This window comes from Mustelus asterias, chromosome 27 (genome assembly GCF_964213995.1).
Source record: "Mustelus asterias chromosome 27, sMusAst1.hap1.1, whole genome shotgun sequence".
Lineage (NCBI taxonomy): Eukaryota > Metazoa > Chordata > Chondrichthyes > Carcharhiniformes > Triakidae > Mustelus > Mustelus asterias.
The window spans coordinates 15284208-15307590 of record NC_135827.1 but is presented as its reverse complement, the minus strand read 5'-3'; the positions used below and the strand labels follow the sequence as shown (position 1 = coordinate 15307590).

The 23383-nt window shown below is 43.3% G+C and overlaps 1 protein-coding gene across 2 annotated transcripts in view; it reads left to right on the top strand.

Moving 5' to 3' along the window:
- Nucleotides 1-20795, top strand: part of slc37a2 (solute carrier family 37 member 2) — a 59735-nt gene extending 38940 nt beyond the window's left edge. The window contains exons 11-18 of one of the 2 annotated variants that reach the window (XR_013495600.1): nt 2969-3031; nt 6661-6746; nt 9150-9198; nt 12085-12158; nt 12370-12448; nt 16646-16737; nt 18125-18370; nt 20424-20795. Coding sequence is in view for 1 of the 2 variants with exons in the window: in XM_078199170.1 (XP_078055296.1) it covers nt 2969-3031; nt 6661-6746; nt 9150-9198; nt 12085-12158; nt 12370-12448; nt 16646-16737; nt 18125-18189; nt 20424-20439 (524 nt within the window). In the remaining variant the exon portion in view is untranslated. The remainder of the gene's footprint in view (nt 1-2968; nt 3032-6660; nt 6747-9149; nt 9199-12084; nt 12159-12369; nt 12449-16645; nt 16738-18124; nt 18371-20423) is intronic. The other variant, XM_078199170.1, reaches the window with a different exon arrangement.
- Nucleotides 20796-23383: the final 2588 nt, after the last annotated feature.

Below are 23383 nucleotides of genomic sequence, written 5' to 3'. Positions count from 1 at the left end.
TAGGATTTTTCAAAACCTTGCACTGCAATGGTTAAATGCCAAATTATTCCATGTCCCTGACATCCCTGCCACCATTTGTGCCTTGCTGATGGTGGCCATGCTATTCCGGACATCCTTCTTGGAATGTGCACCAAAACAAAGTGGTTAAATCATCCAGCATTAGTTTTTACTCAACACGCCTATCCTGTCCCATTTCATAGGAACATAAGAATTCAGAGCAGGAGTTGGCAATTCAGCCCTTCAAGCTCCGCCACTCAATCAGATCATGGCTGATCTCTCCCTGGACTCAGATCCACCTCCCCATCTGTTTCCCATATCCCCTTATCCCTTTTTTTTAATTAGAAATATATCTATCACCATTAACGATTCAGACTCCACCGCGTTATGGGGCAGCAAGTTTACATTCACCACCCTCTGCTAGAAGTACTTTCTCCTCAGCTGTGTTAAATCTACCACCCTTCCATGTACACCTGTGACCTCTTCAGGATTGTCCCATAAGAGGGAACATTTGGTCTGCATTTACTTTATCAATCCCTTTAAAAAGAAATTATAAATCTCTATCAGATTCCCTCTCCTCCTTCTAAACTCCGCGTATTAACCCAAACTGTCTAATCTCTCCTCGTACGTCAACTCTTTTTCATCCCCAGAATCAATCTGGTGAACCTCTGAACTGCCTCCAATGCCACCACATCCTTCCTCAAATAAGGAGACCAAAACTGGACACAATACTCCAGATGTGGTCTCACCAACACCCTGTACAATTGCAACAGCACTTCTCTACTTTTATACTCCAGTCCCTTTGCAATAAATGCTAACATCTCATTTGCCTTTATGACATGCTGTACCTGCATACCGTCTTTCTGCGATTCATGAACAAAGACACCCAGATCCCTCTGCCCAGATGCATTTTGAATCTGCTTTCCATTTAGATAATTTGCCTTTCTATTCTTTTTCGGCCAAAATGGATAACCTCCGACTAATCCACGTCAAACTCCATCTGCCAAATTTTGGCCCTCATCTGTAAAATTGTTGTATCCTCTTCTGCCTGTTTTCCCACCTACATCTGCAAATTTTGCTATGTTACACTCTGTCCCTGCTTGCGGATCATTTTTATATAGATTGTAAACAGTTGAGATCCGAGGACTGACCCCTGTGGCTAGTTACATTTCGCCGGCCAGAGAAGGACCCATTTATCCCGACCCTCTGCTTTCAGTCAGTCAATCCAATCTGGCACTCTACCCACGATTCCCAGCGATCTCACCTTCTGGATCAGTTTCCTGGAATCTCCTTTCCGTCGACAACCTATGAAACCAGTATTTAAATATAGAAATTCTCTCCACTTCATTGTTGCATTTAAAGTTCCATAACCTTCTGTCTAAATAAACATTTCTCTTGTGCTCTGTCCAAAATCTCTTGATCTTGAGATTTCCTGCTGATTTTGTTTCATTTTGGCCTCCAATTTGTTAAATCAACACAAGATGTAACAGAATTTGAAACACCAATTATGTTTGGCACCAATTAAAAATAACAATTCCATTTCTACAAAGTCTCATCAAAAATGAAATCCATACATTTGGGTCCACGATGAATGCAGTTTTTATATGCTCTATTTGGCTCTATTTATTTTCCACTTTTTATGCTAGTTTTTAAAGGATGGTTCTGGTATTGGCACCACCCAACAACCCCCAGCCCCCCCAGAGTGAACATTGGGAGTTTCCACTAATGATGCATGTTTGCAAGCTGTCAAGGAGACCCTCTCCCTGCCCCCAACAATTTATTTTTAATTTACCAGGCTATTGTGTCCCAGTCTGAGACTATTTTTAAGTCCTTTCCACAAATTGAAAATAGAGTTTCTTGCAGCCGGTGGGTACTGAGACAGGAATCTAAAGTTCACTGTAGATAAACTCCTTCTGAACTGTACTCGGTCTTTTTAAACAATAAAATCATTTTGTTGGGGGGGGGGTACTTTTCAAAACGGGTGCAATTTGTTCTCTAATCTATGCTTGCATCCAAAGCCAAAATCCTTGCCACCCGCCCCATGTTGTCTCCTTGTTCTTGACACTTTAACTATCAGCTTCAATTGAAATGCCTCTATCAAATTGTCCCATAATAATCATAGAATCCCTACAGTGCGGGAGGAGGCCATTCGGCCCATCAAGACTGCACCGACCACTATCCCACCCAAGCCCTATTCCTGTAACCCCACATAATTCCCCCTGACACAAAGGTCAACTTAGCATGGCAAATCCACCTGAGCTGCTCATCTTTGAACTGTGGGAGGAAGCCACAGCACCCGGAGTGAACCCATGCAGACATGGGGAGCAACGTGCAAACTCCATGCAGACAGTGACCTGGGTCCCTGGCGCAGTGAGGTGGCAGTGCTTACCACTGTGCCACCAATGTTCCTTGTCCTAAACAGATCCTAATAATGTGGCTGAGATGGGAAACTCGGAGGACTGCAACCAGGCTACCTCTACCTTGTGGGTTGTTTAGGTAACACTATCAATAAGGAAGAAAACCTTTTGCATTTGTAACTATTTTCATGACTTCATGGCTAAAATTCAGATGTTTAAAATATGCCAACCAATTTGCACACTGCAAACTCCCACAAACAATGTAATAATGAATAGATCTATTTTCATGATGTAGATTGGGGTTAAATATTGGCCACAATACTGGGATAATTCATCTGCTCTACATCACACAGCCCAATGGATTTTCCCATCTACCTGCGAGCAGATCTGGTGTTGATTTACCCTCTTGTGGGTTAGCACCCCTGACAGGATGTTGCTCCCTCAGTACTACAGTTTAATAACAGCCTAGGTTGTGCTCAAGCCTCTGGAGTTGAAGGGTTCTAGCCACTAAACCACAGCCTAACACTTCCTGCACATGTTAACATGAGATTATGTTGGTTTATTATAACTTCTAACAAATGGGTTTTATCAAATTTATTTTCTTTCTGTTTCAGCCCATCTGAATCCCAAAACTGCAGGTGATATCTCGACACTCTTTGATGTTGGTGGCATTCTTGGTATGTTTGAGTCGATGCATTAGGGACATGGTGGCATTTGAAATTGTGTTCATTGATAATGAGTCATTGAACCGAAATTGCCTGTTTCAACTTCCCCTTTCAATCGCTGTCTGCATATTTTCACATCAGATTTGGGTCAGACCTATTTATATATTCTGGCATCTTTTCCTGTAGATGATAAAGTTCATTTTCCACATCTGCTGGCGCTGTGTTTGTCATTGTGGATGGTTCTTGCAATTAGCTGGGCAATGGCATGGTAAAGATGCTACACTTGGCTTCCATTCCCTGTGGTGTAAGGGTGCAGAATTGGTAGTAGCTGGTGAGAACTGATCAGACTCCACTGAAGTGCTGCCTGCTAACCACATTGACACCTCTGGTACGATCAGTAGAGTTCAGTATTGGAAAGCTAATGGCATGAGTGGGAACCCTATCAGAGTAGGAATCCAAGATCATCAATGATGAAATCCAGCATCAACTTCACTGTGCCAGTGCAGTCCTTGGACACCTGAGGAACAGACTGTGTTCAAATTCGGAGACCTCCATTCCAGCAACAAGCTCCTGGTCTACAGAGCAGCCATGGTTTCTGCCCTCTTGTATGCATCGGAAACACAGACAATGTACAGCAGTCACCTCAAATCCCTGGAGAGATATCACCAACATTGCCTCTGCAAATCCGCTGGCAGGATAGGTGTACCATCATGAGTGTTCTCTCCCAGGCCAATATCCCCAGTATCGAGGCACTGGGCATGCTCAACCAGCTGCTATGGGCAGGTAATATTATCCACATGCCCCACACCAGTGCTCTACTTGGAGCTCCATAATGGCGAGCAGAGGAAACACTGCAAGGAAAGCCTCCCTAAATAAATTTAACATCCCCAGTGTAATGAGGAAATCGCTTGCCTTTAGAGCACACACTTGGATACAAAGCATCCATTAAGATGCCAGTCACCAAGTGTCACTGGGTGGAGCACATGGAGGCCAAACAAACAGAGTGCAGAATCCAGAGCATCCCACCCACCCCGCCAAACCTGTGGCCGAGTCTGCAGCTCCACGATTGGACGATTTAGTCACTGCAGAACCCACCTCCCCAGAGTGGAAGCAAGTCCTCTTTGACCCTGAAAGACTGCTGGAGGAGAAATTGGAAACACTGATATGGGTAGTCAATAACTTCAGCAAGCTGACATTGGCATGTGACTGGTTAGAGCATTGAGAGTTGTAATTACTGATTGGCACGGAATTAGATTACAGAACCTTTTACCTGTGAGCATTGGCTCGCTCAGTAAAGTGTCAGGAGAATCTATTTACGGTGCAAATTGTACATGGTAATTTGGGAGGAATTGATTTGCTGAGTTGAACCACCTCTTCCCATCACCTGCTTTGATAAACACCAATCAGTAGAGTTCAAGATATAGTAAGTTAATAATTGACCTTGGCTTTCAACCAACTGAGGTGCAGTCAGCATTATTCATTGTGTAAGTGTTTGTTCAGCAAGTGTACTGCGCTACCTGCTGTCTGAGCTTGGCTGTGGTAGATCATTTTCAAAGTGTGTTATCAGTGTAGGGTGTAGGGTGCCCAGTAATTTTTATTTGCAGGTGTGCTCCGAGACCAAAAGACTGGTGGCTCCTTGCTATTAAAGCTAATTAGGAGCACTGTCATTAACAATTGCACAGTGCAGTTTTATCAGTCTTGATCTCATTGAATGGCAAAGCTGACCTGATGGGTTGAATGGCCTACTTCTATGTCTTATGGTCCAGAACCAAAACTTGCTAAACAATGGACTATTTCTTAAATTGTATCCTCCCAGGGCAGCGTAGTTCCAAACTCCTTGTGGCATTATCCATCGAGTGACATAATTAATTCACACTAACGTTGCATTATAGAAATGAGTCATGGGCTAAAGTTTATCCTGCACATAAATAACTGACTTTAATCACTATTTATCTGTCCTTTTTACCTTCCTACCCAACTTAACCTTGAATGCCTCGGCTATTGATCCACAAGTGAATTCCACAGCTCTCCACTCTCGTGTTTAGAACTTTCTTCAAAATATATGCCATTTAACCTTGTATTCCTTGACTCCTTTTCAATCATTCAACTTGATGGGAATTGTCTGCTTGTGCCTACACTGTCCAATCCTTACATACCGGGCAACCTGCGGTTTTTTAACAGGGCCTTAATTTATTTCCAAGTCTTATTGAACTATTGTCTCTGACCAGGCAGCACCCTAGTTAACCCATGTGTTCTCAATATATTCTTTACTGTAATAAAGGTCTAATTTAAGGTTTCTTGCAAGTTCATAGTTTTTGTTTGACTTGTGTACACTTGCACTTCTTTGCAATAAATTAATTACTTCTAAAAACAACTGACCAGAGGTGCTGCTTTAATACTTAGTCCCTATCAATCCATTCACTAAACCTATTTCCATTGAGTAGCTTGCTTTAAATCTCAACCTTAGTGATGGCCTAGTGGTATTATCACTGGACTATTAATCCAGAAACTCAGCTAATGTTCTGGGGACCTGGGTTCGAATCCCACCATGGCAGATGGTGGAATTTTAATTCAATAAAAAATATCTGGAATTAAGAATCTACTGATGACCATGAAACCATTGTCAGAAAAACCCATCTGGTTCATTAATGTCCTTTTGAGGGAAGGAAATCTGCCATCCTTACCTGGTCTGGTCTGCTGTAGCTCTGGAGTTCACATGTAATATGGTTGACTCTCAACAGCTCTCAGGCAATTAGGGATGGGAATAAATGCGGGGCAGCCAACAACACCCATGTCCCATGAATGAGTTTTTTTTAAAAATCACTTCACATTTGCATTGAATTTCATCTATCTGCCCCATTATTCTGTTGTATCAACCTACTTTTTAATCTTCTAGAGTTGACATTAAACTGGCCTTCAATTTACCTGGATGAGCTCTGCCTCCTCATGAGTCGAACACTGGCCACTTGCCAGTACTCTGGGACACACTTTAGATTCAACCCTGATGTATCGTTTTTAATTTGATCCCTTTCGGGTCCTTGGATATATTCTAGAAGACCTGGGTGTCATTTTTCTTTTAATCACAGCCATTTATTTATGGCACAGAAGGAGGCTATTCAGCCCATAATAATCTGCTAGCTCTCTGCAGAGCAATTCAACCAATCCCACTCCCTTTCTGGATCCCCCATAGTCCTGCACCATCCAGTTTTCCTTCTGAAATTACTTGTTTCCACCCTTTTGGACAGTGTTCCAGATCATTGCCATTTGCTGCCTTAAACAAAAGTCTTTCTTGTCTTCCTTTCTATCCATTGCTCAAGGGGATTTACACTAACTTCATTGTGGTGTTATTGTAAGCCTACTTGTGACACTAATGAATAAACTTTAAAAAAAATTAAATCTATGTCTGCAATTAACTTGCCTTAAATCTTTTATCAAATTATGTCACGCACAGCAATTTCAGTATTCCCCTTTGCCTCTTTAAAAAAGCTTTTCAACCCATTCCTCCTGATGGCTTTAGTATTTTCCCTCTTCCCCAAATCCCTGGACCATTAGATGCTTCATTCGTGTCATCAGGTTAAGGTGTATGTGGTAACTTTCTTGTTGCTGGGCAGATTTGTTCACTGTTCCCTTTTGTCGTGTAGGTGGGATTCTGGCTGGGATCGTCTCTGATTACACCGGTGGGAGAGCCACCACCTGCTGGGTTATGCTGATCGCTGCAGCTCCGATGGTAAGGGTGGTTCTGGGGTGTGGGAAAACATTTGAGCAGTTGTTTTGATGTGACGGTAATGGTGTAGCCACAAGAACTCTTCTGAAGGGCCACTATCTCTCTGCATCCAGGAGTGCACCAGGGATTATTTAACATGTGATTCACATTGTGGTTCATGAATGTGTGCAACACCAACTGACCCCCTCCTTTAGGGTGAAACTTGAGTAATTCATCCCCTTGGCTCCTTTTTGATTGGGCACCACAGTTCACTGAGAAACTATACACCCTCCTTATGCACCAGCAAAGACCCTGTGCACAAATTCAGGATCTCGCACAGCTCTGCATCAATACCTGGGTAGAAAGTGGAAAAGGCAAGTAGTCGCACAATCTATCCTGTGTGTTATTGAAAGGGTGTTTGCATGTGCATTATTAATATTAAACCATTTTGGTTTCAGGAGAGGAAAAGCCTTTGCAACTCTCAGATGCCTAAATATAAGGCTATTTTCTGATCAATTGCAACTGGTGTTTAATTTGGAAAAAGATTGAGCAAAATCTCAGATCTTCTGGACTTCCCCTTAACTCTGTAGTCTTTTTCCTCATGTAAACTGGCTGAAAACAGCCACCATAAATAGTATGGCAGCAAAATACTGCAGATGTTGGAAATCTGAAATAAAAACAGAAAAAACTGAATCAGCAGGTCAGGCAGCATCTAGGGACAGAGAAACCGAGTTGAGCGTTTCAGGTCACTGATCTTTTGACAGATCGTAAAAGATCAATGATTTTTTTTTTTTAAATCCATCATGGGGCTGGATCCTAACTCTTGAGGTGGGAAAGGATTTGGGAACTGGGTTGAGGAGTCTGGAAGAATGGGATTCCTGGAGGTGCTGCTGGATTTAGTGGGAGGACGCGATTGTTTCTCTTTTTGACGTGGGTCATTAAAAATCTTCAGTTAATGTCAAGTTATCCAAAAGTGCTGCCATCTTCTACTCTGGCCTTGCTGTTTCTGGTTGTTTTTGTACTGGGCAAAAAAGTTGGAACTCAACAAACTTTCCAAAAGTGGAAGCTAAACTGAGTGCAATTGCCCTCTTTCCTTCTCTGCCTCTCACCACCCCCCCCCCCCCCCCCCTTTCTCCCCTGCCCACCTCAGTAACACTGGGGTATCTTCTGGCATCCATTCTTGGTGAAGCTTTGGCCAATGCCTGGGAGCATGTCTCCTCCCCCAGAATGATTAGTCACATAGGGACACTGAAGGAGTGAAAAGTCTTCTAAAATTGGGAGCTTGGATACATTGGTTCTTTGCTTATAATTCCCAATGACAATATTTGGCATCCTACTTCAGCTAGAAGTTGGCGGACGTTTTAAAAACTCAGCAAATATAGATGCATGAGTAGACTATTCAGCCCATCGAGCCTGCTCCACCATTCATTTTGATCATGGCTGATCATAGAATTCAATATCATGATTTTCACACCCCCACATACCTTGATTTCTTTAGTCCCAAAAGCTATATCTAATTTCTTCTTGAAATCAGACAACATTTTGGCCTCAGCTACTTTCTGTGGTAGTGAATTCCACACATTCACCATCCTGTGGGTGAAGAAATTTCTCCTCGCCTCAGTTCTAAAAGGTTTTACCCCTTATCATCAAACTATAACCCTTAGTTCTGGACTCCCTCACCATTGGGAACATTCTTCCTGAGACCACCCTGTCTAACCCCGTTAGAATTTTAAAGTTTCTGAGATCCCCTCACTCTTAACTCCAGTGAATATAATCCTAACCGATTTTAGTCTCCTCCATATGACAGACCTGCCATCCCAGGAATCAGCCTGGTAAATCTTCGCTGTGCTCCCTCCTATAGCAAGGACATCCTTCCTCTGAGGACAACAAAACTGCACACAGTGCTCCAGGTGTGGCCTCACCAACGCCCTATACAATTGCAGCAAAACATCCCTATTCCTATACTCAAATCCTCTCACTGAAGGCCAATTTACCATTTTCCTGCCTATATTGCTTGCTGTACCTGCGCGCTTTCTTTCCGCGACTGATGCACAAGGACTCCAAGGTCTCGTTGAGTATCCAAATGAAAGAGAATCTGACAACAAAGGTTGAGGGCAGAGGTTCCTTAATTCTGACTTTAAGAGGTTGAGGTAGGGCAAGTGGTCAATGCTCCCGGAACATACCGGAAATGTGCATTACCAGCCAGGTGCCATTATTTTACCCTCTTAATAGATGAGAAATGACAAGCCTGGGACTGTGCGGTTTCATGACATTTGTGTAACGTGTTTCAGGAGGACCAAGATGGAATTTGTAATCCTTCAAGAGCAGTTTTGCCAGCTTTAGTCCTTTAGTCCTGTAATAGAAGAATGATCTGAAAAGGTCATGTGAATCTTTTTACAACTGATGTTTTTTTTTCCTCCCCTCCAGCTATTTGTTTATAACTACATTGGGAAAAATGGACTGGCAACAATTATAGGTGAGTCGTTTGAAGTGCAAGTTATGAGAAGTCATTTTGTTTCCCCATATTCTGAGGGCTAGTTGTTCCAGAGCAATAGAATGTTACTGACACCGCTTTCCAGTCAACTCGTCTCTCCTGAAGAGGCTGACTCATGCTGATCTGCCCCTGTGCCTCCAATGGTTAGACACTCCAAGAGTTAAACGGGTAGCCCAACAAAGGGCTCCTCTGCCCTACAAGGGAACGTCATCACCGTATCCTCAACCTGTTCCCCTGTAGATACTTGCCTAGCTTCCTGTAATGTTGTTTGCTTCAACCACTCATTGTGGTAGTGAGTTTCTTTCTCTCGGTGAAGGATTTTGCTTCCTTTTTGGACTTGTCGCCTTTGGCTGTGACCCGATTGTGACCTGCCAGGTGAAAACTCTGGGTCCCAGATTGTGCCCTCCAGAGGGGCCCTGCCCATTGATGTGGGAGATGGGTCTGCTTTATTTGAGTAAAATCCCAGGGCTGTAATGCCCAGATCATGGGTCTCCTTGAGGTGAACTTGACCCTTGACCTGCTGGCCTGGTACTCGTCAAATTACAGTTGTTTCTGATGTATAAAGACTCAAGGGTCCCTGCTCCAAAACACAACCCAGAAGGCCATTCTGTGTTAATCATTCTTTGACGTGTAATATCTTGATGTAAGTGTTGAACTTGTTTTCCCCTTGTCTTACTATCAGAGTTGAACTCATTCTGCGCTTGCTTTTCTATTTTCATTAAAAAATAAACACTGTAGTACCTATGCCCTTTTGAGACTGAAACACACAGTTCCAAAAATCTATCCCGACGTTGTAACACTGACTTAAGGATCAGCCACCTTCCCTCCCTGTATTACAACCTACGTTCATCCAATGGCCTAAATCGTGTCAGCGCCTTGAATTAAACTGGTCTTTCACTGGATCCCTCCCTGTTGCTTCACCAGATGTAAAGTTGGAGGTGATATTATCTCTAACTGAGTTTCTGGATTAATAGTCTAATGTTAAGGGGACCCGGGCTCGAATCCTGCCACGGCAGATGGAGTTTGAATTCAATTTAAAAAAATAAATCTGGAATTAAGAATCTACTGATGACCATGAAACCATTGTCGGAAAAACCCATCTGGTTCACTAATGCCCTTTTAGGGAAGGAAATCTGCCATCCTTATCTGGTCTGGCCTACATGTGACTCCAGAAGCACAGCAATGTGGTTGACTCTCCACTGCTCCTCTGAATAAGGGCAACCAGGGATGGGCGACAAATGCTGGCCAGCCAGCGACGCCCATATCACATGACTGAATAGGGAAAAAATAACCCCTCTATTGGGGCAAATGCGAAGTTTGGGAAAGTAATTTTAAATGAGGGCTGTGTGTGTATCTAGGGAAATGAGAACAAGGAACTGTACTCTGTTTAATGAGTGTCCGCCAGAACTTGTTTTGTTTTGAAATGGGGGAGAAAAATAATGCTGCAGCTAACTTCACATGAAAATATTAATTTAAAATGGGTTCTTCAGTGAGTTTGTGTTTAGCTCAGTGGAAGCAGATCCAATAGTAATTTAATTGGATATATAAGGAATTGGGAGGGGGGGAAGGGGGAAAGAGTGAGACCAATTGAATACCTTTCACACAACAAAGAAAATTATAGCAGAAGAACGGGCCCTTTGGCCCTCCAAGCCTGCACCGACCGTGTTGCCCGACTGAACTAAAAACCCCCTACCCTTCCAGGGACCATATCTTGCTATTCCCATCCTATTCATGTATTTGTCCAGACAGCCCTTAAAAGTCACTATCGTATCTGCTTCCCCTACCTCCCCTGACAGCGAGTTCCAAGCACGCACCACCCTCTGAGGGGGGGATTGCCTCGTACATCTCCTTTAAAACTTGCCCCTCGCACTTAAACGTAAGGCCCCCAGTAATTGACTCTTCCACCCTGGGGGGAAAAAGCTTCTGACTATCCACTCTGTCTATGGCCCTCACAATCTTGTAGACTTCTATCAGGTCGCCCCTCAACCTCTGTCGTTCCAGTGAGAATTGGCACAATGTACTAAGTGATCTCCATCCATGCTGTATGACTGTGCAGTAACCTGCTCTGTAGCATCTTATTCATGTTTTGAACATGCAACTCTTAGTAAGAGATGGCCAGAAACCATTTTCTGTTAAAGTTTGTTTATTTGTTTCTTTATTAGTGTCACAAATAGGCTTACATTAACACTACAATGAAATTACTCTGACAATCCCACAAGTCAAAGGTCCCCGCTACAATCTTGTGGTTCAAAGTTCTTTACCTGTGTGTCACACAATGACCCAACTCCCTGAGCAGGGGCAGTAATTATGTAGGAGGATATACTTGTCTCGTTCTATGGAAGAATGGTGACTTTGGGGGAAATGTGTCTCTTTCTGTGCTATGATAACCTGTTGGCAGTCCTTTGGCAATAAAGAGGCAGAATTGGATTTGAGTTCACAATCTAATTGTTATGATACAAGTTGGCCATGGCCTAGTGGATAGCAACCACTCCCAGGACACTGATCTAGAGTAATCCTGTCAGTACAGCACTGAGTGCCACTCTGAAGGACCCCACATCTCGGATAAGGAGGTTACCTTTGACCCCACTGTTTTTGGATTTTAAAAAACCCACAGTACAATTTTTGGAGTATACAAGTTCTTCCCATTGTCCTGGCCAATGCTTTCCTCAGTAAGCATCACCTAAATCATAGTTTCTGGTCATTTTATTTCATTGCAATTTACCTGAGCTTGCTGTGCAAATTGGCTGTTTCACGTAACACAGAAGTGACTACACTTCTAAATAACTTCATTGGTCATGAGCATTTTAGGCCATCCTCTAGTGAAAGATGCTATATAAATACAAGTGCTACTCTTTCTCCCTTCAACAGGAATGCTCATTTTGTGTGGTGGGCTGGTGAATGGACCATACGCACTGATCACAACAGCAGTAGCAGCTGATCTGGTGAGGAGTCATTTTTCGCTCTTTGGGAGTGGGTGGAGAATGGTAGGGTAATGATGGTCTCCATCTCATTAACTCTTGAAAAAATTGGTTGAATTCCTTTGGTTCGTTAAGGGTGTTTTAAAAGGAAAATTGATGGACAATAGTTGTTTAAAGTGGACATTAGAGCTACATAAGATGCTTACATTTGATTTTTTAAAAAATATATCACCAGGGAACACACAAGTGTCTGAAAGGGAACGCTAAAGCATTAGCAACTGTCACAGCAATCATCGATGGAACGGGTTCAATTGGTGAGTCTATGATGTGTTAACAAATGAATGATGAAATGAGAGTTGACCATCTTTTTTGGTTAAGTTAATAAAAGTTAAAAGTAAAGTTTGTTTATTAGTGTCACAAGTAGGCTTCCATTAACACTGCAATGAAGTTCCTGTGAAATCCCCCTAGCCGCCACACTCCGGCACCTGTTCGGGTACACCTGAGGGAGAATTTAGCATAGCCAATGCACCCTAACCAGCATGTCTTTCAGACTGTGGTAGGAAATCGGCACACCCGGAGGAAACCCATGCAGGCACGAGGAGAACTTGCAAACTTCACAGTGACCCACACTGGGAATCTAACCTGGGTCCCTGGTGCTGAAAGGCAGCAGTGCCAACCACTGTGCCACCCTAATGATTAAATCGCAGGGATTGGACATTAGTTTTTAAAGTACTATGCTCTCCAGGATTTAGTATCTTTTACCAATCGCCACATCTCAGGAAACTAAAGGAGGTGGCAGAATCTGGAACTGTCCCAGCAGATTGAAGGGTGGTAGACATAGACATAGAACAGTACAGCACAGAACAGGCCCTTCGGCCCATGATGTTGTGCCGAGCTTTATCTGAAACCAAGATCAAGCTATCCCACTCCCTATCATCCTGGTGTGCTCCATGTGCCTATCCAATAACCGCTTAAATGTTCCTAAAGTGTCTGACTCCACTATCACTGCAGGCAGTTCATTCCACACCCCAACCACTCTCTGCGTAAAGAACCTACCTCTGATATCCTTCCTGTATCTCCCACCACGAACCCTATAGTTATGCCCCCTTGTAATAGCTCCATCCACCCGAGGAAATAGTCTTTGAACGTTCACTCTATCTATCCCCCTTATCTTATAAACCTCTAAGTTGCCTCTCATCCATCTCTGCTCTAAAGAGAAAAGCCCTAGCTCCCTCGACCTTTCCTCATAAGACCTACCCTCCAAACCAGGCAGCATCCTGGTAAATCTCCTCTGCACTCTCTCCAATGCTTCCACATCCTTCTTATAGCGAGGTGACCAGAACTGCACACAATATTCCAAATGTGGTCTCACCAAGGTCCTGTACAGTTGCAGCATAACCCCACGGCTCTTAAACTCCAACCCCCTGTTAATAAAAGCTAACACTATAGGCCGCCTTCACGGCTCTATCCACTTGAGTGGCAACCTTCAGAGATTCGAGGATATGAACCCCAAGATCTCTGTTCCTCCACGTTCCTCAGAACCCTACCTTTGACCCTGTATCATAGACAAAAAGAGGCCCTTCGGCCCATTGTGACTGCACCAACCATCAAGCACCTATCTATTCTAATCCCATTTTCCAGCACTTAGTCCACAGTCTTGTATGTAACTCTACTTTTTTTAAAAAGGAGGGAGGGAGAAAACAGGGAATTAGACTGGTTAGCCTAGTGGGGAAAATGCCAGAGTCCCTTTTTATAAAAGATGTGCTGACAAAACACTTAGAAAATATCAACGGGATTCAACAAGGTCAACATGGATTAATGAAAGGGGAAAATCCTGTTTGACAAACCTACTGGAGTTTTTCACAGATTTAACTAGCGGAATGTGAGGTAAAACCAGTGGACATGGTGTATAATTTTCAAAGCTTTTGGTAAGTCCAGCAGCATGCAAAATTAGAGCACATGGGATTGAGGGTAATATATTGGCATGGATTATTCCATCCATTGACTCTGTCTACACTTATTGCTGCCTCGGAAAAGCAGCCAGCATAACCAAGGACCCCACGCACCCCGGACATGCACTCTTCCACCTTTTTCTATTGGGGGGGAAAAAGATACAAAAGTCTGAAATCATGTCCCAGCCAACTCAAGAACAGCTTCCTCCCTGCTGCTGTCAGACCTTTTGAATGGACTTGCCTTGCATTAAGTTAATCTTTCTCTACGCCCTAGCTATGGCTGTAACACTACATTCTGCACCATCTCCTTTCCTTTACGTACGGTATGCTTTGTCTGTATAGTGCGCAAGAAACAATACATTTTACTATATACTAATACATGTGGCAATAATAAATCGAAATGGATTGAGAATTGATAGGAGACAGGAGTTGGAATGAATGGATCTTTTTCGGAATGGCTGGCAGTGACTAGTGGGAAAGCACAGGGATTGGTACTTGAGCCCTGGCTATTTACAATATATATCAACGGTTTTGATGGAACTAAATGACACTAAGATTGGTGTCATAGTGGACAGTGGAGAAAGTTATCTCCAATTGCAATGGGATTTTACAATTGCCGGTGGGCTGACGAATGGCAGATGGAGTTTAATTTGGACAAATGCGAGGTGATGCATTTTGGGAGATTAAACCAGGGCAGGACTTACTCAGTTAGTGGTAGGACATTGGGGCGGGTTACAGAACAAAGATATCTAGGGGTACATGTTCATAGCTCCTTGAAAGTGGAGTCACAGGTGGACAGAGTGGCGAAGAAGGCATTCAGCATGCTTGGTTTCATCGGTCAGAACATTGAATACAGGAGTTGGAATGTCTTGTTGAAGTTGTACAAGACATTGGTAAGGCCACACTTGGAATACTGTGTGCAATTCTGGTCACCCTATTATAGAAAGGATATTATTAAACTAGAAAGAGTGCAGAAAAGATTTACTGAGATGCTGCTGGGACTTGATGGATTGAGTTATAAGGAGAGGCTGAATAGACTGGGACTTTTTTCTCTGGAGCGTAGGAGGCTGAGGGGTGATCTTATTGAGGTCTATAAAATAATGAGGGGCATAAACAAGGTAGATAGTCAATATCTACTCCCAAAGGTAGGGGAGTCTAAAACTAGAGGGCATAGGTTTAAGGGGAGAGATAAGTGTTCAGAGGGGCAATTTTTTCAGAGGGTGGGGAGTGTCTGGAACAAGCTGCCAGAGGTGGTGGTAGAGGTGGGTACAATTGTCTTTTAAAAAGCATTTAGACAGTTACATGGGTAAGATGGGTATAGAGGGATATGGGCCAAATGTGGGCAATTGGGATTAGCTTGGGGGTTTCAAAAAAGAAATGGGTGGCATGGACAAGTTGGGCTGAAGGGCCTGTTTCCATGCTGTAAACCTCTGACTCTATGAAATACTTCCAAGTTTTCTGATGACACAAAGCTAGGTTTGAAGGATGATTGGACCATTGCAATATTTTACTGTTTAGGTAGATTTATATTGGCTGACTGGTGCCCTTAATAGCCAGGAAGCTGAATTGTTGTAAGTGAATGTAGCCAGGTAATCCAGAATTCAATTCTTCAGTGAGAAATTTTCAGGTATGATGTTTCTAACTGGGTTGTGCAGGGGGGAGGATGCAGCACAACATGGTGCCTTTTTTATTTTTACAAAAGCTTTTTCAACTTGATTCAGCCGAATTATCCATAATGTCAGTAAGGGATCTCCTGTGGGAGTGGCCAGTGGGGGAGTCGCTGTATTGAGGCCTGTTTTGCCTGTTGTAACGATCTTCTCTTGATAAGAGTTTGGGACATTTGACCCAGTTTCTAGTCACAAGTGCACAGTTTAGCATGTGGAAGATGCAAATGTCACATTGATAGAACAAGGCATGCTCTGCTGTACAAAAAACAAAATACTGTGGAGCCTAGAAGTCTGCAATAAAAATAGAAAATGCTGGAAACACTCCAGATCTGGCTGCATCTGTGGAGAGATTCTTATCTGGTGTAATGTAAGGTCTATTCATTCGACTGTCTGTGCTGTCAAGGACTACACTGAGTTGCTTTCTCCCTTCCCTCAGTAGCTCAGTTGTTACAAAGAATGTGATTCTTTATTTGACTACATCCCATCATGCCTTAGAGCAGTGTGTTTTTAGCCAAATCGTATGCTTTTAATACAGAATATAAATGTCTTAATGCATGTTTAAATTCTCTAACCGTGGTTGTCATTATGCAAATGGTACCTTTTCGTTAAATATATTCTAAGCACTTTGTGACTGCTCTATACTGTATTCACTCTGATCTTGTTAGTCTTTTAGTCCCAAGTTATTATAAACTCCGTCCTACAGCTTTCCTGGTGCTGAAGATCTCAAATGGTTTAATAAACCCTTGATTTTCCTCAATGTTATGTTGATTTTTGCCTTTGGGTAAAGACCTATCTACCTTGTCTCCTCTGGATGTTTCCGAGGATGGCACATTAAGGCGCAGCCAGGATTGTAGGATGATCATATTAAATCCTTTCTTTTGTTGTATTTTAGGTGCTGCATTGGGCCCACTGCTGGCTGGACTCCTCACGAACTGGAACAATGTATTTTACATGTTGATTGCATCTGATATTTTGGCCTGTTTGGTATGTCAATCATTCTGTTTCTCCATTGGACAAAAACTTGACAGCACCTTGTCCAAGTGGTCATTCTTCACACGTCTCTTGCCCTCTTTCTCAATCCACCTAGTTGCTTTAACTTCCTTGTAATGCTTGTGCCATGTTATCCACACACCTGGGCCTAGCCAAACAAGCTATAAACGGGTCCAGGCAGCAGGCAATCAAAGGGATGGTCCAGCCCAACTGTCTGCCCCTCTACTGCAGCTACATTTACAGCCAGGTGTCCCTAGAGAGGGAGCATGCGGGGTCAGTGGGCACCACAGGGACTGGGGTGTATTAACCATTCTTTTAATCACATTTTGATTTAATGTTTTTTAAGTTTCTTTTCCGCTTTGTTTGGTTCAAGTGGTTTGCTTTTTGGGGGGCTGCCCTTCTTGCTTTGCCCCCGAGTTTGTTTAATTGATAGTGATCTCTAGTAGATGCCCTGACTGTGTCTCTTGTACCACCCAACGCCATGCTAAGCGAGATCATCCAATGTGGGCACAGACGGGAATGAATTCTGCTGTGGTTCCATTCCCCTCTTTTTTTGAAATTGTCCTTGATTACAAGATATCAGTGTTATATTTCTAGGATATGATTTAATCCTGAATACCAAGTGTATGGTTTAAATTTGCACTTTACTGAATGGTTTGGATTGAGGTTGATCATGGTGCTATTCCCTTTGTCTATGGTGTTGCGATGAGGTATCTGGACCAGTTCACTGCTGGGGGGGGCGGGTGTCTCTTGTACAGACGTCCTGAGCTCCTGGCTTTGCTCCACCTTAATTACGTCCAGCCTTGCCCCCGAGGGTATGATGAGGTGAGTGTTATTTGAAGAGCCACCTTCATACAAGGAGAAGCAAGTGCCAATTGGTGCCTTGAAGCTGATGCCTTATTGAAGAGGCTAACGAAGGAGGGAGTAAAGCCTCAATCTATTAAAGAAACCCTTGCCCACCCTCTGGGTAGAACCAGAAGAGAATTTAAAAATCTCGGGTGAGGAATGTTGAGTGGAGCAGAAGACTCCTTCCTCCTGGTTCTGACTATTGTCTTACTAGACTCTCCTGTAGAGATTGCTTATTGCTACATGAGCAAATCCTGTATATTTTCTCCCTCTCGGTCAACAGCTCCTATTTCAATGTGAACTAAATAGAACTAGTTGAGAAGGAAGTTGAAACAATTTGCACGGGGCAGCAGCCTCCTTCATTGTGACATTGGCCCATCGTAAACAGTAAGGATTCACCAGCAAGTGGCGATTAACGTTGGACCCAAACCTGCAATCTCAATAAATGCAGTTCAGGTTTTGGGCCTCACTACCATTGGGAGTTTTGGTGCAGAATATTTGTGTTAATCTCTTTATTTTGCTTTTTATTCTACAGTTATTGAGCAGGTTGGTGTACAAGGAGATCCGAGGCTGGTGTGGGTACCCAATGAGACAAAGAGGGTAAGAGAATGAACAGCACTATGGGGAGGAATTGAGGGCAGTCACACAGGAAGCTCTGTCTCCTCCCCCTTCCTCACAGCTGGGTTAGTGCAGCAGTGATAGAGACTGGTGGCAGTCGGAGGTTCCATCATAGAAGATCAATACTGTCTCCATCAAAAGGCCACTTTCTTCCCATTTCAAGGTGTGCACACTCGCGTTTACTCTGTCACTTCTTGACTTTAGGATTCTATACAAGGGCAAACTTTTAGCACGGGCTTCTAGGCTCAACAAATAAAAACAAACATGCCTAATACAAGAGTTTGAAACTAGTGTAATGCTGCAAAAGCCCATGTTTCTGCCCAAGACTCGACCCAAACCCCCCTTGAGATTTAGTTACTACCCTTAAACCATCTTTAAACCTCAGCCCCAATTTTCCTCTGATCTGGCTGAAACTTACAACTCCCCAAACAATTGGCCCTTCTGGTTGGGGCTATAGGTCTGTTAGTTGATCCTCCTTTGTATCTGCTACGCCAGACTCGACTATCTTGGATGGGGCCTGGGTGGGAATATTGTCAGTGCAGACTTGTTGGGGCCAAATGGCCTCCTTCTGCACTGTAGAATTCTATTGAGTTTCTTTAATTGGATTGTCTGGCCACCATTTTGTCTTTGCGATGGTAATGTCCATTTTATGAAATATTTTAATATCTTGCCTTTAAAATAGGCCCACACCGATACACATCCTCTATGATGTGGATAGAAGACATTTTGGCTGGCACAGGCTAGGCGGAATGTTTTGTGTGTTTTTGTTTATAAATTGAAGGATGACACCTGAACTATTGTTAGTCAGGTAATGTCCCTTTTTATACCAGCATGAGTTTAAGATGAAAACATTAACTCAAAGGCTCCCTCTGCTGCGAAAGGGCATATTTAAAATTTATTGGTGGAAGGCAGGGGTGAGGCATCCAGCGCCTCGAGCCAAATTTCTACTGCCCTTTCGTGTGAAGTGTTCCTTGACCTTGCCCCTGAGCAGCTCTAACTTGTTCTGAATAATCCCACAAGGACATAGTTTCTCTCCATCATATCCTTTAATCATCTCATTTGCCCTCTGGCAACTAGGGATGGGCAATAAATGCTGGCCAGCCATGTCCCATAAATGAATTTTTAAAAAATCACCATAACTAGATTACCCCTTAATCTTCTATACTTAAGGAAATACAATCTTATTTTGTGCAATTTACTTGTTTAATAGTTCCGGGTACACTAATTTTTTAAAGTGGGTTTTTCTAATTTTGATGCATGGGGGCAGGGGTTTTATGATAAGTGTAGATTTAGGGGTGGCACAGTGGGTAGCACTGCTGCATCACAGTGCCAGGGACCTGGGTTCGATTCTGGTCTTGGGTCACTGTCTGTGCGGAGTCTGCATGTTCTCCGTGTCTGCGTGGGTTTCCTCCCACAGTCCAAAGTTGCGCAGGTTGGGTGGATTGTCCATGCTAAATTGGCCCTTAGTGTACCAAGATGTGTAGGTTAGGTGGATTATCAGGGTAAATATGAGGATAGGGTGGGGATGCTCAGTCAGTGCAGACTCGATGGACCGTATGGCCTCCTGCATTGTAGGGATCCTATTCTATATTTGGAGTCTAGGTTACTCCAGAAGTTTGCCTGCTAGAATAGGGTTTCACTGGGAACTCTTCATTTCATTTGCAAGATTCAGTTTAACACAGTTGGGAGCAACATGAGAGATTCAGACAGCACCAACTCTCCTCTGGACTCCCAGATGTGGTGTGCCAGGAGGCATACAATTATCTGTACAGTTCTTTCAGAAGTATCACTTTAGAAAACAGTTGTAACTTCCTGATCGCTAGTAGCACCATTGGGTGTGTTGCTGAGTCTTTCACAGCAACACCCTTTGATTTCAATCTCCAGTGGCCAATTTTAACTAGGGGGAGCTAATGGGGGATACAGCAGCCATGCCCTGGGGCTGGGAGATGTGGATGGTGAGTTGTGCTGGAAATGCTTGTCGTTGCTGGGGTAAAGACAGAATGGGGATTGCTGCCGAGTCCCTCCCTCGGACAGTTAAACCATTGATCCTTACTAGGGCTCAGTGATGGGCATCACTTTCAGGGTGAAGACAGATGGAATAGAAGAAGCAAATGAGAAAGGGAGCTGTCGTACAAGATTTGAAAATGCTATACATTTTGAAAGTCCGTCCAGTTTAGCACCAAGATCTCCTAACTCTTTCTCTCTTTCTGCTGCAGGTTTAAGGAGTTCTGATTGAAAACACTAATCGCTGAGAAGTTATATAAGACGAGAATAGGAGATTTTCGATGTATGGGTTAATTCTGCTTTTACTTCAAAGCTTGGTACCTGGCTCCACAATGAGTGGGAGGAAAAAAAGAACATTATCCGATGCAGTGAAAAGAATAAAGTCTCTTTTAATCTCCTGCATCCCTCCCAGGGACTGACCTCACAGGGATTAAAGGCTGGCCGGCCTTTGGAGACTGTTGGCTTACTTAACACCTCGCTTTTGAAGATTGCCTTCCAATTTATGATGAGCAGGGTTTAACTGACTAAGTCTGTGTCTGACGTACTGTCTTTTATTTGTTTAAAATACACACTTTGTATTAATTTTTTTGTTTGTGCAATTTTTCTATCAATTAGTCTCAAATCGAAGCTCTTTATTTGCTTTTCCTTTTTATTAGTGATTCATTTAGTGCTTTTTATCTCTTTGTGCTGTGATCTGAACAGTTTTTAATTGGTTCTAGGTGAGTGTTGCGAGATGGCTGATCCCTTCGTTCCTCTGACTCTTGCTTCATTGAATGGTGTGCAAAACTGTGTTGAAAGAGGACAGTGCTGTCAACCCCACTGCCATATTTTAATTAGACTCCCATTACTTTAAATGGGGAAAAGAAACTTCAAGGGTGCAAGGCCTGTGGTGGAGAAGTTGCCTCCTCTCAATATCCACTCTCTCTCTCTCTCTCTCTCTCTCTCTCTCTCTCTCTTTGGATGGTGACTTTACTGCACTGCCCTCTGGCCACCTGGTCGAAGCTGGAGACCGGTTCTGACATTGTCACTACCGGCAGAGATCCACTGGCTGCGCTGTTAATTTTATTTTTATTCATTCATTGGTGTCGCTGGCTGGCCAGCATTTGTTGCCCATCCCTAGTTGTCTTTGAACTGTGTCTCGCTCAGCCATTTCTGAAGACATTTGAGAGTCAACCACATTGCTGTGGCTCTGGAGTTACCATGTAGGCCAGACCAGGTAAGGATGGCAGATTTCCTTCCCTAAAGGACATTAGTGAACCAGATGGGGTTTGCGACAATTGACAATGGTTTTATGATCATCAGTAGATTATTAATTCCAGATTTTATTAAATTCAAATTCCACTATCTGCCATGGTGGGATTTGAACCTGGGTCCCCAGAACGTTAGCTGAGTTTCTAGATTTAATAGTCTAGCGATTAATACCACTAGGCCATCATCCCCACCAATCCTCTAGTACTAATGGACATACATATACAGTTATGTACTGTCACGCGCACACACCAGTGAGTTGTAGTGCAAGTTCTTTCACAGCTCCCTTGTTCCTTCAGGTTGGTAACTCTTATTGTAGGTCTGAGACGTGCAAAGTCCCAGATATAAAAGCAGTGCAGATTCAGCAGCAGCTGTGGAAAGAGAATCAAGAGTTGATGGCTTTTCGTCAGAGCTCCTGGATCTGAAAGGTTACCTGTGGCAGCACTTGTGAAGAGAACCAAACCTGCTGAGCACTTCCAGCAATTTCTGTTCCTTTCTGGTTTCCAGCATTGGTATTTTGCCTTTTGAAGAAGGCCTCAAGCCTAGATTTTCATCCCTGGTCCAGGCTGAATTAGTCGACTTCAGTCAGAGCTAGAGTTGCGAAAATCATTTGAGTGAGGCGGGGAGAGAAATCTGGCAAACACTCGCACTTGTTGCCCAGGGGCTGGAGAAGTCAAAATACATAGCCATCGACTGAGGACAAGATTTGACTTTCATGTGATGCCTACTGACACACACTGCCAAACTCGTTAGTGGCTCCTTGAGTGAGGTACTGTCTGTGTACCTGCCACACCACCCAGAGTTATCACCTTCAGAGGAGGGGAGGGAATTGAAGACCTGATCCTCCTGACCACCTCAGCTGGCTGTGATGGCCCAGCACTGGTGGGTGGAGAGGAGAGGCTACAGCTGAAATTATAGAGCAGTGAAGTAGATCATGTACCAGTCCTTTCTCAGAGTCCCTTCATCTAACGAATGAAATACTTGTATTTAAAAAGTGCTTTTCATGATCTTGGAGCACCGCAAGATGCTTCATAGTTAAAGAAATAATTTTGCTGTCCTACCATACACCACTGACTAGTACAAGGTGTTGGTACGCTAATAACCCAAGGGATTCTGATGGTCCAGATTTTTAATCCATAAAGGAATTGAGGGTTACAAGGATAAGCCAGGAAAGTGGAGTTGAGAATTATATCGGAGCAGTCATGATCTCATTGAATGGCGGAGCAGACTCGATGGGCCAAATGGCCTATTTCTGCTCTTGCATCTTATGGTGGTCCACTTTGTGATTAAATTCAGTGGCCACAAATGTTAGGTGCATTATATCTGGTGAGTGTGCATTGCATGTTGGTGTAACATTGTCACCCTCGTGCTCTGCTTGCTTTAAGGAAAGAGCAGGATGGTGCAGTAAGGTCTGAATTGTTTTATCAGACATGATGGGCTGAATGGCCACCACCTATGCTGTAAGTTTATACCTTCTACATTTCTGACCAGCCTCCGATTTTCTAGTTATAAAAAGATGCAACAAAAAAAAAATTAGGTTTCCTACAAACGGTGCCTTTCTAAATGAACTCTCTGGGCAGTGGTCAGTTGTAGGAGCTGGATTCTTTTCCTGAAAGAATTTGCATGTACATTTTGCCTTTGATCTTGATGTCCCAACGTATTTCACGATTGGGAGTGTAGTCATCACTAATGTTAAGAAATGAGGGACCCAATTTGCACACAGCAAGGTCATACCCTGAGATTAAAATAAACAGATGTGTTCAGTGATATTGGTTAAGGGATAAGTATTGACCCTAGAGCATTAGGGACAACAGTGCTGCTCTTTTAGTAACATTCCATCGTCTTGTAGACGGAGCAAGAGCGGCTACAACAATGATTTAACAACAATAATGGCAATAGTGGTTTTAAAATGGCTATTCTGGCT